Source organism: Phasianus colchicus, chromosome 29 (genome assembly GCF_987193195.1).
Source record: "Phasianus colchicus chromosome 29, bPhaCol1.hap1.1, whole genome shotgun sequence".
Classification (NCBI taxonomy): Eukaryota; Metazoa; Chordata; class Aves; order Galliformes; family Phasianidae; genus Phasianus; species Phasianus colchicus.
Window position 1 is genome coordinate 1,197,062 of NC_143464.1, and position 17,192 is coordinate 1,214,253.

Sequence of the window (17,192 nt, forward strand, 5' to 3'; positions counted from 1 at the left end):
AGCCAACATCCTGCCTACTTGAGAGCAGCATTCTGCCCCTGCAGGCTGTGTTTTCATATCCAGCCCATGTCCCTATATCCCCCATAGCACCCCACAAAGCCCCAGATCTCCTCAAGGACTTTCTCAGACCCAGTACACCTCCTCCAAATTCTGCCTGGTACCTCACAGAGCCCCACAGTCCCCAGCAGCACCCCATGTCCCCCACTGGGCTCCCTTTCAACCCTGTATTTCCTCCCTCGGACCCCCCTGACCCATTCCAGGGCCCCCCAGGGATCTCACAGCCCCCCACAGTCCCTGACAGGACCCCCATCACCGTCCCAGGCCCCCCATAGCCCACCCAGGGCTCTGGTGCTGAACCCGGCGTCCTCGGGGAGCTGTGCCGCAGTGCTGCGCCCTGAGCCCTTGTGCAGTGCTGCAGATCCCAGGGCAGTGGGCGCTGCTCTGCATGTCCCCGCCCGGCCCAGGAACGCCACCCCTGCGCTGTCTGTGAAAGTCTTGCCTTGGCTCCTGGCACATCTTCCATCTGCAGAGCACATGAGGAGTGTCCCTCAGACTGCGGCTCCGGGTTAACCCCGCAGCGTGCAAACGAGGAATCCCGCAGCAACCCGCATCTCGGGATGGGGCTGCAGCTGTGCCCCAGTGCCTTCATTACAGGTGTCCTTGCACATGCGCGTGCGTTTGCACAAAGGGTGTGTGCAGGTGTGTGGATACACGTGTGTGTGCGTGCACAGGGGTGCAGCAGCTCTGCCTCAGAGCCTCGTGGGCCCGCAGGAGGCACGTGGCTGTGGAGGTGGCTGGGAGTGCACTGCTGGCTGCAGAGCTGCTGGGCGGTGACAGTTTGAAGGGTGAGCGGGGAAGGGGGCCCCTTCCATAGCATCACAGAATCACTCAGGCTGGAAAAGACCTTCAAGATCATCGAGTCCAACCTAACCATCCTACCCTAACTCTAACATCCCTCAGCTAAATCACGTCCCTGAGCACCACATCCAAACTGTTTTCAAACACATCCAGGGATGGTGACTCTAAGACTCCACCATTCCTGCTCTTCCCTGAAGAGCCAAGTACCCAAAGTTTAGGGTTAGGGGAGGAGTTGAAGGTGAGGAGGGCAGAGCACAAGAGCAGGGTCTGTGGGTGTTGGGTGTTCAGGATAGGGATTAGGGGTTAGAACTCACCATTTTGGGGCAGAGATTAAGCACAAGTTTAGTGAGAGGGCATGGTGTTCTGCTGAATTTTTCAGAACACTGGGTACAGGTAAGCATTACGGATAGGTGTTTTGTTTTGGGCTGCAGGGAAGGCTAGAGTTAAATACAATATTTTAATGCTACCAATTAAAGCTTGGTTTTAGCGTGAGTGGGAGAGTGGGAATCTGTGCAGTCCATTCCTTGGGAATGTTCTTGGCAGCAACTTTTAAAGAAGCCCGGATCCTTCAGGCACTGCCATGAGGAGATCTCCATTAACAATGGACTTGCTGTGGTGGAATCAGTCTGTGTGACAGAAGTGCCTACTGCGTGTCCTTGCTTGTGTTTGCAGCCACACAGCAGCACTGTCACCAAGCCACAGGAGCTGCACGGCTAAGGGGCTATGGGGCTGAGTTTCAGCTCAACACACCACCACCACACCACTGAATTCTGTCTCTCATGCAACCCTGAGCCTTTTCTTGAAAAGTTTCTGTCTCACCTCTGTTGGCTGTTCCATTCCTGAGATGGAAGTGGCACCTGACTCAGGAAGAAGAAGGACACAGAGCTCTGCAGGAGGACCTGCACCACCTGCCCAGCAGCTCTGTGCTACCCCACAGTTGCACTTCCTACCTACAAATTCATGCTCCAGAATGTCTCCTGAGAGTCCTGGGGAACCTTTCCTGGGCTCTCATGTGTGCTTCAGCTACCCTCGGTCATCGTGGAGGCAGTGCCCACCTCTGTGTGGCAAATGGAAAGAAGACTGAAGGGAGACTTCAGGGAAAAGTTTAAGCCTCTGAGATGAGAACCCATATCCAAGACATTTTCATACACAAGGTCTCACAGAGACTGAGGAAGAGGGGATCTGACAACCAACGTGCAAACCAGGTGCTGCTGCTGGCCTGTCAGAGGCACTGACAGATGTCAGCCTGAAAGCACAGACCCCAGCCAGGCGCCAAGGGATGGCCCGTCAGCTATTGCAGGCTGCAGTCACCGCACAGTTTGATTAACAGCTGTATGCTTCGTGCTGGATTATGGGGTGCTGAGAACAGCTGACCCTGGCAGCTCCATAAATGTCCCACAGGAAGTAAGACAGACAAAGTCATTGCATTCCCGTTGTTTGGATAAGCTTCACGGAGATCCTGTTTTATAATGTACTGTGTGACTGGGCAACACTGCATAGGTACAAACTGAGTAGTAATTGATGTGGATAATGACATTTAAGTGAAAAACATTACAATAAATAAAACATGGAATAAAACAATCAATAAATTACACTTAGAAAACTAATACATAAACCAAGTAAGACAGTTTGATTCCGTTAAAATCTGTATTACAACTCTTAGATAGAAAAAGGTGGGCAGTTCACTGCTTTCGAAACACATTTGGTCATCAGTTTCCGAAGAGCATCTTTGAGCTCCTGGTTCCTCATGCTGTAGATGAGGGGGTTCAGTATTGGAGGCAGCACCGAGTACAGAAATGACACCACCAGGTCCAGGGATGGGAAGGAAATGGAGGGTGGCTTCAAATAGGCAACCATGCCAGTGCTGAGAAACAGGCAGACCACGGCCAGGTGAGGGAGGCACGTGGAGAAGGCTTTGTGCCGTCCCTGCTCAGAGGGCATCCTCAGCACAGCCCTGAAGATCTGCACATAGGACACAACAATGAATACAAAGCACCCAAATAAGGCAAGAATACTAACAACAATAAGCCCAACTTCCCTGAGGTAGGCATCTGAGCAGGAGAGCTTGAGGATCTGGGGAATTTCACAGAAGAACTGATCCACAGCATAGCCTTGGCAGAGAGGCAGGGAAAATGTATTGGCAGTGTGCAGCAAAGCATTGAGAACCGCAGTGCCCCAGGCAGCTGCTGCCATGGTGGCACAAGCTCTGCTGTCCATCAAGGTCCCGTAGTGCAGGGGCTTGCAGATGGCAACGTAGCGGTCATAGGACATGATGGTGAGAATGCAATACTCAGCTGAAAAGAAAAAGAAAAAGAAAAAGACCTGTGCAGCACATCCTGTGTAAGAGATGTGCCTGGTGTCGCAGAGGGCATTGGCCATGGCTTTGGGGAGAGTGGTGGAGATGCAGCCCAGGTCGAGGAGGGCGAGGTTGAGGAGGAAGAAGTACATGGGGGTGTGCAGGCGGTGGTGGCAGGCTACGGCTGTGCTGATGAGGCCGTTGCCCAGGAGGGCAGCCAGGTAGATGCCCAGCAAGAGCCAGAAGTGCAGGAGCTGCAGCTGCCGCGTGTCTGCCAACGCCAGCAGGAGGAACTCGCTGATGGAGCTGCTGTTGGGCATCTGCAGTTCCTGGGCATGGAGTCCTGTGCAGAGTGCAGAAAATAATGACAGAAGTCAAGACCATTCGCACAAACACTCTTCCCACTGCTATACAGAAGTTTTTCTATGTCTATGGATAATGTTCATTTAACTCCATTACGGGAGTTTATTTTAATGAGCTAAACAGTACCTTAATAAGTAGAAGCTTATGGGGCTCTTATTTCCTGTCATTCTCTGATCATATCTCAGCTGCCTGGATATTTTACAAGCCATTTCCATGTCTCATGTCTTTACCTGTCTGCACACAGAGTGCCCATCTCAAGTTCTCTGCATTCAAAGTTCTCTTAGAGAAAGCTGCCTGTTTGCAGACAAAGTGCATTGTTCTCGTCTGCAGAGAATTACGATAATTTCAGGTGGTGCTGTCCTTTGGGAGAGGAGAAACTGAAAGCACTTGAGGACATGATTCATAAAACAGCAGAATGAGAAATGTACAATTCAGGATTCCCAGTTTTCATATTCCACAGCTCCTTTCAGATTTCTGTCTAAAACACTTCCCCTTTCCTATGTACAGAAAATGGAAAATCCCTGCCTTCTCACTCCTCTTGCAAAGTGCCTTTGGAAACAGCCTACAGTGCAGTGTAGCTGTGATCCCCCTGCCCAGGCAGCAGCTGTGGCAGCAGAGGGCCCCTGCCCTGCCCTGCCCTGCCGGGGGGCTCCTTCCCCCCACACATCTCCCCACAGCGCCGTGGGCAGCTCCCCGGGCAGGCTGAGTGCTGAGTGCTGAGTGCTGAGTGCTGAGTGCTGAGTGCTGAGTGCTGAGCCTGGCAGGCGGCAGAGTCCCTGGCCCGGCACACAGCCCCTGGGGCACAGCAGGGACCTGCTCTGCAGGACAGCCCTGGGCACCCGGCTGCAGCCCCGGCTGCACAGCCTGCAGCCGTCCTGGGACACGCAGCCCTCAGGGCTGTGCTCTGATGCTGCAGCACAGAAGCCCTCAGCTGGAGCAGGTCTTTTTCCATGATAAAGAAACAGAGTTTGCAGCCTGATCTGCAATGGGATGTCACCAGCATAGTGATCCCCGCAGAAAAAGCCACAACATTGCCTGCAATGAGAAATTACCTTGTCAAGGGTTGTGAGCAATGCTCCTTCACTGATCTCTCAGCCTGCAAACGTATCTCACAGCCTGTAAGCTCTTTCCTTCTGTCCCAGTCACCTGCAGATCATGCTCCCAGCACTGCTGTGTGCTGCACAGGAGCTGCTCCTGGGCACAGCTGTCTCTCTGCTGTGCTGCCCACTACTATAAGCTCCCTGTGTCCCAGGAGCCCAACCCAGCTCAGCAGCAGAGAATGTGATTTCCTTCTCTCCCTGGAGGTATCCATGGCCCTCCTGAACTGAGAGCTCCTGCAACGCAGTACGGTCATAGCTACAGAATGTACTTCAAAGTCAGCTCAATTAATCAAATCATCCACTGGATTCCGAAAGCACAGTTGTTCCTACAAGAAGAAATTTTATCATGAGAGAAACAAATGGCAAATCTGGAAATGCTCCATTCATGACTTGTAAATGCAGTCGTAACATTACAGAACCATAGAAAAGTTTTGGCTGGAGGGGACTTTGAAGATCACCCAGTTCTGGTCCCTAGCCTTGGCCAGAGATGCCAAACACACACATTCAGGCTGCCCAGAATCTCATCCATTCTGACCTTGAATGCCTCCAAAGATGGGTCATCCACAGCTTCTTTTGGCAACATTTTCCAGTGCCCGTGTGTAAAAAAATGTCTTCTTAACATCTAACCTCGGTCCCCTTTTAAATTTAAAGCTATTTCCCCTTGTCCTGTTTCTATCAGGCCATCTCACCCTAACACTAAGTTTAGGCATTTCATCTTCAGATGCAAACCCTGGAGCTGAAATGGGATTCTGTTCCTCACAGGATCATGGGACCTAGAATCCCCTTAGCTGAGTTCAGATGTGCACAGTGAGGTGTCTGCGTGTGAGCCCCTCATCTGAATCCTTGCTCTTTATTCAACAGGGACTGCACTGCTCACACACACACACTCAGGGATGACCAAGGTGCCTGGGGTGATCCTAGCTGTGTGCTCGTGCTTGTAAACTGTGGTGGAAAATCTGTGAGACAGACAGCTCCTTCCTGAGCATCAGCTGAGGGCCAGAAGGGAGGTATTCTTGGCCATCCTAAATGCCACCACAGCCCTGTGCTTGGGGCACCCACTGTGCCTTTTGCACCTGTCCCCATGAAGCATGTCGTGTTATTCTGCTGCCCAAATGGATGAGCTCAGAACACAAGGGCCAGATCTTTCTCTCTGCTCCATCTGTGGCATAGTTTGGAGTTGAAGGCATTACAAAGCTATGACACATCTTCAGTCTTTCACTCATGACACCTTATTAGTTTGCTCTGGGCTCTCACTTGAATGGCATCAGAAGAAGTCTGGGGTTATGCCAGTTCCCAGTTGACAGGAAGCTGGCAAACATTGTTCCAGTTTTAAAGAAAAGTAAGAAAGAAGACCCCAGCAATTATGGACCTGTCTGTCTCACTGTCTCTCAGTGTGTTAAAGTGATGGAGAAAATAATGCTGGGAGTTATTGAAAAACACCTGGAGAGGATGAATTAAGAAGAATTCTGTCATTGGTCACAGGCAATGCTTGCTAGTGAGGGGAAGGTCCTGTTTAACTTAACGTCCTTTTGTGAAGTGCTCACCCATCTGGTTGACCAAGGGAAGCCAGCTGCTTTCAGTGGAGCTTTTGATACTCTTTCTCATAGAATTTGTGGCATCCTCTGGAGTTCAAGGTGTTACAAAGCTATATGTCACATCTACATTCTTTCACTGATGACACCTTATTAGTTTGCTCTGGGCTCTCATTCTTGCAGTCTTTAGAGTCACTTGCTTTTATTGTTCTCTGTGATAAATGATTTTATTCATCCGAGTTCCACTGAGAAGTGATTCTGACTTGTTTATATTTCCATCTGTATAAATATGTATCTCAGTGTAGATCGGTGCTAACTTAGCATCTGCTTATTAAAACAGGATATCCACATTGCACTGCCTGAAGTTTGCCCAAAGGTTTTGGAGAGGCCTTGAAGAGGGGAATTAAGAGCTGAGCAATCACCAACTGCATTGATTTTAACAAGAGCAAGTGTTTGATTCTGCATCTCAGACAGGGCAACCCTGACTGTGTGTATGGACTGTGGACAGAGGTCTGAGGAGCAGCTGTGGGAAAGGGATCTGGGGGTTCTGGTTGATGTCAAGTTGAGCATGAACCAGCAGTTTGCCCTGACAGCCAGAGGATTGAACTGTCCTCTGGGGTGCATCAGGGCCAGCACTGCTGACCGTTGGGTGACGGAAGGAATTGTCCTGCTCTGCTCTGTGCTGGTACAGCCTCACCTCAAACACTGGGTGCAGTTTGGGTGCCACAATTTAAGAAGGACATCAAGCTATTGGAGAGCATCTCTATGAGAGCTCTGAAAATGGTACGTGTCCAGAAGAATCTACAGCTTCCTACCAGGAACCATGATAGTCAGTGGAACAGTGGCTCGGTGTGTTCCAGGGTGCTCAGATAAGTCCGCAGTCTGAGGAAACGTCAGGTTCCTTTCATTTTTCCTTCACTAAGGAATTGAGAACCTTCTAGGGACTCTTAGAAGACTGTCCTTGAGAAGAACAGCAACTGAGGCATGGCAGTGGGGCAGGTGACAGTCTTGGTGCTGTCCTTCAGGGCCCCCCACACGTGGAGCTGAAGTGACAAAAGCAGCTGCAACAGAAGAGCTTGTTGATGGAGGGGGTGTGTTTCAGCACAGGGGAAGAGGCTGGGATAATGCTCAGACCCTGTCATGGTTATCTCTAGATCTGTCTGTGTCCATGACAGTGGGACGGCAAGCCCACAGGTCCACTGGTCCAAAAAAGGGGGAGGAGAATGGGGAGAGGGAACAAAGGGGGAAAACAAACAAACAAACAAACAGACAAACAAACAAACCAAAAAAAAAACCCAGCAGCAACAGCCTGTGGAGGAGAATTAATTTACTAATTGTAATAGTAGAAATACAAGTTAATTGGGATTGAAGCTAAGAAATCAAATAAATGGGTTTCTGAAAACTGAGGTTCTTACTCTGACCTGCCAGGGAGAAAACAGAGAAAGTCTCATGACTTCCAGTCAGTTTTCTCTTTCCTTCTGATTGGAAAATGGAAACAGAACAGCAAAGATTTCTGGGATCTGCAGTACATTTCTTCTCTTCACAGACTCTCAGTGCAGTTCATGATGTGACGATGTGCAATACCAACACCAAAAATCATAAAACCACTGAAACACCACACAGATTGGTGTCATCTGCAAACTGGATGTGAGTGCGCTCAATCTCACTGCTGATGTCACTGAAGAAGATCTTAAAGACTATTGGTCCCTATTCCGTTCCATGAGGCACATCACTTGTCACTGATCTCCATCCAGACACTGAGCCACTGACCACCACCCTCTGGTTTCAGTCCTGCAGTCAGTTCTTCATCCAGCAAACAGTCCACCCATCAAATCGTTATCTTGCCAATTTGGAGAGAAGGGTGTTATGAAGTACCTTGACAAAGGCCTCACTCAAGTGCACATAGATGATATCAGTGGCTCCTCCTTTGTCCGCTGATGTGGTGACACCATCATAGAAAGCCACCAGGTTGGTCAAGCAGGACTTGAACCATTGGTTGAATGTTATTTGAAATATTTAATTTGAAAAGCTTTCTTTGATCTGATCAGGTCCTGAGCCCAAAGGAAGGCGATGAGTAGGTATGTTGCAGTGAGGTCACTTGTGCAAACAGAATGCATCATTTTGTAGCAAGCATGTTTCTGAAATGGTGTTTGAGAGGTTATTTCTGTCTCTGGAGGTGACAGAGCAGCAGCAGGAACATGGCTGGCAAAGGGTCTTGGAAGACATTAATTCCGTAGTAGCCAATAGGACAGCCTTTAATGCAGGGCTGAGGTCTGTACCTTTAGGAATGCAGCTAATGGTCATTCCCATGTCTCTGGTAAGCCAGCAGAAGGCACCAGGTTGGCAGGTGGATTGAGAGGTCCCTTCTGCCTGAGAAGCTGAATTGCCTGCGTGCAGGAAGAGGCCTTGGGTGTAGGTTTTCATGTCCCCTGCACATTAGCACGTGATGGGTGCAGAACTTGGGCATGTCTACCTGAAAGGTCAGCATTAGGCATGTGACTTGAAAGATCATGGTGAGATTTCCTCTGTGTGGTCTCCTGGCAGGCCAAAAGAAGGCTGATGTGTTGGTACACTGCCCTGCCTGGAGGGCAGATTCTGAAATGATGGCACTTTCGGTCTACCTGGACTGGTGGAAGACATTTGATACTGCCTTGTATGACACCCTTCTCTCTAGATGGTAGAGGCGTGAACTGATGGATTGGCCACCCGATGGATAAAGAGTTGGCTGGATGCTCATGGCCAGAGTTGTGGTCAACAGCTCAAGGGCTGTGTGAAGACAGCAGTACAGCGGTACACCTCAGGGGTCTGCAAGTGGGACTGGTGCTATTTCACCTCTTCGTTGCTGACTGGGACAGTGCTGTTGAGTGCACCTTCAGCAAGTTTGTGGGTGACACCACTTTCTGTCATGAGATCAACCCAATAAAGAGAAGAGATGCCATCCAGAGGCTACAGAGATGGGTCTGTACAAAACTGATGAAGATCAGCAAGGCCATGTGCAAGGATATTCAGACGGGCCAGGGCAGTCCCAAGCACAAATGCAAGCAGAGTGGAGAATGCACTTAGAGCAGTCCTGAGGAGGAAACACTTTGGGTGTTAGCTGATGAAAAACTCAACTGGCAATGTGCACTTACATGCCAGAAAACCAACCATATCCTGGGCTGCACCCAATGGAGTGTAGCTAGGAGGTCAAGGGAGGCGATTCTTCCCCTCTATTCCACTCTTGGGAGACTCCAGCCAGAGTACAGCATTTGGATCAAGGGCCACAAACAACAGGGCATGTATCTGCTGGAGCAAGTTTGGAGGAGGGTAGCAAGGATGACCAGAGGGCTGGAACGTGTCTGATCTGTGCAAAGAGAGGCTCAGAGAGTTGGGGTCATTGAGCCTGGAGAAGAGACGTCTCTGTGGAGACTATCTGGCTGTTTTTCACAGCACAAGTCTCTACAAGGAAGTTAGGGAGGGAATTTTTATCAGGAATGAGGTGATGGCACAAGGGGTAGCAGCTTAAATCAAAGCAGAGTAGATTTAAATTGGATTTTCAGAAGAAATTCTTTCCCAGCAGAATGGTAACAAACTTGAGAGGTTGCCCAGACAAGCTGTGACAGTCCTATCCTTGGAGGAGTTAAGTCAGCTTGGAGATTGGGCAAGAGAAAACTGTCCCTGCCCCTGGTAGGAGGATTGGAACTAAATGATTTTTATTGTCCCTTCCAACCTAAACTGTTCTGTGATTCAATGATTCTTCAATTCCCTGGTGGTGGGAAACAGCAGGAAAGAGAAAAACTGGGGAAAACTGCAGCTTGGATGGTGGAGACTGGGCATGAGGAAAAGGCTGCCCGGAGAGATTGTGAAGGCTCCTCCAATAGAGATATTCACACCCATCTGGACACCTGTCTGTGCAACATATTGTAGAGTACTTGCTCTAGCAGAAGGGTTGGACTCAATGATCTCTTCCTACACCTTTGATTCCATGAAGGTGTGAAATGTCACTCAAGGTGACAGAAGTCATAGAATCACAGAAGCATAGAATGTTTCTAATGTAAATCTTGACTCTTTCAATTAAAAACTGTTCCCCCTTCTCCTATCACTATCTGTCCATGTAAAATGTCGATTCCCTCTTGTTTCTAAGCTCTCTTTGGATATTGCAATGCTGCAATGTGTTCTCCTTGGAGCTTTTTCTTTTCCAGTCAGAACGAGACCAGCTCCCTCAGCCTCTCTTCATAGGAGAGGTTTCCAGCCCTCTGATCATCCTTGTGGCTTTCCTCTGAACCTGCTCCAAAAGCTCTACGTCATACTCCAGATGCGGCCTTCTGAGGGCTGAGTAAAAAAGGACAATGCCCTCCCTTGCTCTGATGACCACCTCTCTGCTGATGCAGCCCAGGGTACAGTTAGCCTCTCAGGCTGCAAGTGCACACTGCTGGCTCCTGTTAAAGTTTTCATCCACCGGGACCCCTAAGACCTTCCCTTCATATGGGCCCCAGGAGACAAAGAGCAGTGTGATGCCTCATAGAAGTGGAAGGAATCCAAACACGAGTTTAGGAACATGAAATCCACTGACAGTAAATACAGACACATATGTATCTGAAGAGCAAAGGAAAATGTATCTATTAATGAAAATAAACACATAAAATAAACAGAAGCGAACATCAAATAGTGTTATTGTAGAGAAGACAGAATCACATGTAGAGACAGATGAGAAGTTTATCCCTGCTGAAATGTGACCATGACATCATTTTCCTCACTGCATCCCTAAGCTCCTGGTTCCTCATGCTGTAGATGAGGGGGTTCAGTGTTGGAGGCACCACTGAGTACAGAACTGCCACTGTCAGATCCAGGGATGGGGAGGAAAGGGAGGGGGGCCTTAGATTGGCAAAAAAGCCAGTGGTGACAAAGAGGGAGACCACGGCCAGATGAGGGAGGCACGTGGAGAAGGCTTTGAGCCGTCCCTGCTCAGAGGGCATCCTCAGCACGGCCCTGAAGATCTGCACATAGGACACAACAATGAAAACAAAACATCCAAATAAGACAAGGACACTACACATAATAAGTCCAACTTCCCTGAGGTAGGAGTGTGAGCAGGAGAGCTTGAGGATCTGGGGGACTTCACAGAAGAACTGATCCACAGCATTGCCTTGGCAGAGAGGCAGGGAAAATGTATTGGCAGTGTGCAGCAGAGCATTGAGAACACCACTGCCCCAGGCAGCTGCTGCCATGGTGGCACAAGCTCTGCTGTCCATCAGGGTCCCGTAGTGCAGGGGCTTGCAGATGGCAACGTAGCGGTCATAGGACATGATGGTGAGAATGCAATACTCTGCTGAAAACAAAAAGAAAAAGAAAAAGACCTGTGCAGCACATCCTGCGTAGGAGATGTGCCTGGTGCCCCAGAGGGCATTGGCCATGGCTTTGGGGAGAGTGGTGGAGATGCAGCCCAGGTCGAGGAGGGCGAGGTTGAGGAGGAAGAAGTACATGGGGGTGTGCAGGCGGTGGTGGCAGGCTACGGCTGTGCTGATGAGGCCGTTGCCCAGGAGGGCAGCCAGGTAGATGCCCAGCAAGAGCCAGAAGTGCAGGAGCTGCAGCTGCCGCGTGTCAGCCAGTGCCAGCAGGAGGAACTCACTGATGGAGCTGCTGTTGGGCATCTGGTACTTCTGGGCACCAGGACCTATTCAAGGAGGAAAAAAGTCAAGGACAAGTCTTTCTATGTGGGCTGTGTTCATTCAGCTCCCTGATGTGATCTACATTTCATGAGTTTGTGTTTGCCATGAGGGACTCTGTACTTTTTATCTCAATGAAGCAGACTTGTCCCTGTACATAGGAACGTGGTGATCGTGTGTGGGAAGATTTTTGTTTCAGTATGTATCCGATAAAATCACTACTAATGCAAAAGTGCTGGTCTGCATCTGAACCTTAACGCCAAAAATATGTAGGTCAAAAATAGAAGTTCTAGGGATCGCTTTTTCCTACAAATTCTCATCCTGCTCACCATGCCCAAGGAGTGTTTGCTGAAGTCTGAACAGCTGTAAGACCTAAGAGGCAAAGGGATTCACTGCTGCTTAGTGCAGGGTAAGGGGAGCTGACTGGGTTTCTTTCCAATTGCTCTGAGCTTGACTACTTAGCAGATGCAAGACGATTGCATTCCCATAAAGTTCTGAAGTCAGACCCAGCTCAGAAAACAGGAGTCCTCTGCCCATCACTGTGTATTCACCCTTTCTCGATGTACTTCAGCAGTGCCTCATCACCACACATTTGCAAATGACCCCTAACACTGATTTCACCAACCCCACAGCATTTGCATATTGCATCTCTCTGCTTCTTCCCTGCACTTTGATCGCCTGACTAGGGGAAATATTTGCATCCTGAAGGTCAGCTCACGGCTCTGACGGACACCTCAGCAAGATGTGTCCTACTGATGGCATCTCATTAAGGGAAAGCCAGCTCCTTCCCAGCCTCACAGACTGCATTGCCCACAGCCCCAGGCAGTGGCTCCCAGCCCCTGTGCACTGCAGAGGGTGATGGACACGTGCCTGGGGAGATGCTGCTCTGCTCTGCTGGAGCTCTGCCTGCACAGGAGGTGGTTCACGCATCGGACCCCATGGTCATGTGGGCAGAGACTTTTCTAGGTGGGAGCTTGCTCAGAGGAAGGTCCCTGCACTGAAGGGGGTAATTCCCTGATCATATCTCTACGGTCTGCAGATTTTCATCCTGGGGGCTGTTTTCCTGTCATTTCCCAGACTGAGCATGCAGACACCAGCCCAAATCTCTGCATTCCTATTTGCTGTCCAGAACCCACCCTGTTTGTTTATTTTTTCAAGTGAAAAAGGGAACTTAAGAGAGCTCCCATGGTTTTATTGAAAGAATATATACGTTAAAGGAAAGCAGAGAGGTAAAATGCATTCAGGATTCTCTCTTGATGTGCCCTCAGAGCTGTGCACTGATGCTGCAGCAGGGAAGCCCTCTGCTGTAACAGCTCTTATTCCATGATAAAGAAACACAGAGGGTATGCAGCCTGATCTGCACTGGGATGTGCCAGATCTGGTGATCCTTGTTGGAAAAGTGTTTGCATTACCTATAGTGAGAGACTTACCTTGTCAGTGGCTGAAAGCAATGCTCCTGCAGTGAGGTCGCAGCCTATTCACACCCCACACATCCTGTAATCCCTCTCTCCTTTCTCTTCCATCTTCATGTCACCTGCCGAATGCGCCCCTTGTGCTGAGGCAGAGTACACGGGAGCTGCTCTTAGTCAGAGCTGTGTCTCTGCAGCACTGCCCACTTGTAGGAGCTCCCTGTGTCCCAGGGGCCCAGCCCAGCTCAGCAGCAGAGGATTTCATTTCTATCCTCCCAATCATCTCTCATGCGATGTCCCTGGGTCTACGTGGCCAACAGCTCCTGAAAGACAACAGTGTCATGATTGTACTCTGAAATATGCTGCATTAACCACCAAATGTCCAGTGGACAGTGACTAATTCCAGACATACGGTTAGTCCTATCAGAAAGTGTTGCTGTACAAAAAAGAGCACACAGGCAAGGACAGGGAGGGGTAGACTTGCCCTGGGCAGGGCAGTGATCCAGCTGAGGCTGTGCTGGCATTTCATCCCTGGATGGAAACCCTATGGTGGAAATGGGTTTGGGATTTCTCTGGTTCAGTTCAGATGTGCACAACGAGTTGCCTGCATGTGAGCTCCTGCTCCGAGTCCTTGGTCTTCCAGTGGAGAGTCAGTTGCTCACACACAGAGCCTGGGTGATGACCAAGGTGCCTGGGGTGCTCCTGGATGTGTGCTAGTGCTTGGGAAGTGTGTGGGAAATCCCTGAGACAGACACCTCCTTCCTGAGCATCAGCTGAGGGCAAGAGAGGAGTTAGAGCTATTCTTGGCCATCCCAACTGACAGCAGACCACTGCGTTTAGGGCACTGGAGTATGTCTTTTTTACTCATCTCCATGGAGCATGCAGAGTTATTCAGCTGACTGTATGGATGAGCTCACAAAAGAAGAGGCAGATCTTCCTCTGTTCTCCATCTGCTGCCTATTCTGGAGCTCAAGGCACTACAGAGCTGACACACATCTGTGTTCTTCACCTGAAGAAGCCTCAGTTTTCTATGTGCTCTCATGTGAATGACATCAGAAGCAGCCTAGTGTCATACCAGTTCCCTGGGCTGTCCAGCACACTCACATGCAGCTGCAAATGCAGCTCAAGGCCTTCAGGAAAGCCATGCCCAGGAGTGTCCATGCTGCTTGGACAACTTGGCGCCCCACAGTGGGTCCCATGATTATGTGCCACCTTCATAGATACCATGGATGCACAGAATCCAATAATGCCTCCTGCACAGGATGTCTTCTTATGTGGTTTTACACGAGTGAGAACACCAATATGTGCTGGGCTAGAAAGCTTTGTACACTTGCAGGTCTGAGTTCTTGCTTGGATCACAGGGATGTGGTTTAATGGCTTCCACAACTGGACTGTAGCACAAGTCTTTATGATAGATGGATGAGGAGACAAGGAAGGGCAACTGCTCTCTGTGGGAGTGCACTGAGCTCTTCCTGGGGATGGCAGAGCAGCCAGGTCAGAGTGAATGGCAATGGCAAACCGAGGAGACCAACAGTGTCTGCTCCTGGCTTCCTGATCAGGAAGAGCAAGTGGAAGGTGCCTTCTGCAGACAGATGGGAGCCTGATGTTGTCAGGCCCTTGTCCCCTTTGGGGGCCTTTTTCACTCCAGTATCTGCTGCAGGGACGGCACAGCAGGGCATACAAGATCCAGGATATCCTTGGACAGCGCAGCTGACAGTTTCTTCGCCAAACCTCAGAGGAACCAAAGAGGAGAGGTGCTCTGCTGCATCTCATACTCACCGGCAAGGAAGGGCTGGTGGAGAAGTTGAAGGTCAAAGTGAACCTGGTCTGCAGTGGCCATGGGATGGTGGAGCTGAGGAGTCTGAAGGGAGGGCAAAGTCAACCTCACACCTTTGGGTTTCAGGAGAGCACACCTTGGCTTCTTCAAGTGTCTGTGGTGTACGGTACAGAAAGAAAGCAGATATAGGAATTGGAAACAAGAAGGGGTCAGCTGGGAGCAATGCAGAGTGTTTGTCCTAGTGCACCTGCTGAGATTAATTTAGAAAGTCTAAACCTCACACAGAATTGAACCTGCCCAGACATATCAAAGACAGAAGGGCTTTCAGAAATTTATACACAGCAAAAGGAAAGCTAGGGTGAATGTGAGCTCACAGTGAAATGGGGCATGCTACCTGGCATGAAGGGCATGAAGCGTCCTGTGCTGCATGTGACCTTCTAAAACAAGGTCTGAGAACGTGAGAAGATCTCAGTACCACAGTGTGACCCAGATAGTGGGAACACTGAGAGCTGCCATGGACAATTCTCGGCAGGGAAGTTCTGGGGAGCGCCAGGCTCTGTTCAAAACACAGATGGATTTTCTTTTATTTTTGAAGCTGTAAGTCTGAAAGATGTTCATGTCAATAAAACTGAAGCAATTGAACTGAATTGAATGGATTGAAGACCAAGACAGAAATCAGTGAAAATGAGTTAACACACCTCTCAAGTTCTGAAATACTCATGAGATCAGTTTTTTTTTTAAGTTGAAAATTCAAGTCTTTCAGGGGATTTTGTGTCCTTTCTATCTTATTCCAAAAGAACAGCATTTTGCAGAACTGTGTTAGCAGGAAACACAAGCCTTCAGGTACAGGGACACAGACTGTGTTTCATTGTTCATCATGAAGGAATTCTGTTTGCTGGAAAAAAGAGAAATCTTTCATTGCCCATGTGCAGCTGGTTCTCTGAGGAATTGGTGCCAGTGCCAATGCCCTGTGACCGATGCCCAGCATCCACCGCTGCTCTACCCTGCTGTGTATTTGATGTCCCTCATCCTCCAGGTGTCTCCAGCTCTCCGAAATCAATGACCATGGTTCAGGGCAAGTTTTCTGCAGGCCATCTGGACACATGCTCTTCCCACTGCTCTACAAATTTTTCCTTCCCTTGCTCTTTGTTCACTCAGATACCTCCCAGTTATCTGGCTGATCTGTGAACTTCAGGGAGATTATTGGAACTTGCTCCATCTCTGCAAAGTCTGATGGACTCTTTGATCAACTCCTTAACTGTCTATCCATGTCTTCCTATCTCTGCCTAACATATTTCTTGTACAGATATTCCCAGTAAAAGACAAACCTCATTAGGTGTGGTTTGGACAAGGCATGCAGTTGATTACATTGTTCTACTGTTCATTCAATTGCATGATGTTTACAGCTGATGGCAAAAAAAAAATAAAAATAAAAAAATTAAAAAAAAATCTTTCATTTCCCCTGTGCAGCTGGTTCACTGAGGAAAGCCAGTGGGCGTTGGTGCAAATGAGGTTTAACACCGAGTGGAGGAATGCAGAGAAGTGTGATGTGAGAAAAACTGATGCAAGTCCCATGGGGCCAATGGGAGTAGAAATGGGGTGGAGTAGCTGGGGAGGACATTTGTCCACACAGTGATGGGGCAAAGCTCATTAGGGGACATCCTGGGTCAATATAATTTACAAAGTGCTGCTGCAACTTCTTGTTTAAACCCAACTATAAATAAATAAATAAATAGTCTTCATAAATGCCCATCATTGTCTTCCTCTTTAAGCACTTTCGAGATACCTTTCCAATTTGCTGTACAAGTTCTGAACAGCTGAAGAAGATGACAGGAAGGCACAAGGCACAGGAGGGCTCTTCAGGTTGTAATGGGCCCCACGGGACTTTTGCTGCTGAGTCCATCACCTCCAGTGCTGAGAGAAGATTGCAAGAAGTGCTCAAGAAGCCAAAATCAGAAGGAACAGTGAAGTTTCCTGGAGTATTAATGGGCCCCACTGAGGGCCATGGACAAGCAAGCTTCCCCAGGGACTTGTTAGAGCAGATAATTGGAAGCCGTGATTGCAGGCAGACCAAGGCACTGGGATGGTGGCTGTGATGCTGAGCAAAGCCTCCTTTGTCTTCTGAAGCAGAAAGGCCAAGGCCTGATCCCCAGAGCCTTGGCAGGGAGATCGTGTCCCTCCCTCCTGCTGGCTCAGGGCCCTTCCTGGGGCA

At 49.3% G+C, this 17,192-nt stretch overlaps 1 protein-coding gene across 1 annotated transcript; it reads right to left on the reverse strand.

The window, feature by feature from the left end:
• Window positions 1-2,517: 2,517 nt before the first annotated feature.
• Window positions 2,518-11,779, reverse strand: LOC116241207 (uncharacterized). Its single transcript, XM_090126362.1, has 3 exons — window positions 10,824-11,779; window positions 9,393-9,492; window positions 2,518-3,486 (listed from the first exon to the last, which is right to left on the reverse strand). Exons 1-3 carry the CDS (start codon window positions 11,777-11,779, stop codon window positions 2,518-2,520), a joined length of 2,025 nt encoding a protein of 674 aa, XP_089982488.1.
• Window positions 11,780-17,192: the final 5,413 nt, after the last annotated feature.

Coding starts and splice junctions, on each gene's coding strand:
- LOC116241207 (XM_090126362.1), bottom strand. CDS start 11,779: ATGCCCAACAGCAGCTCCATCAGTGAGTTCCTCCTGCTGGCACTGGCT. Junction 9,493..10,823: donor CTTCTCATCTGTCTCTACAT/GTGATTCTGTCT, acceptor CTCTTTGCACAG/ATCAGACACGTTCCAGCCCT. Junction 3,487..9,392: donor TGGCCCTTGATCCAAATGCT/GTACTCTGGCTG, acceptor GGACTCCATGCC/CAGGAACTGCAGATGCCCAA.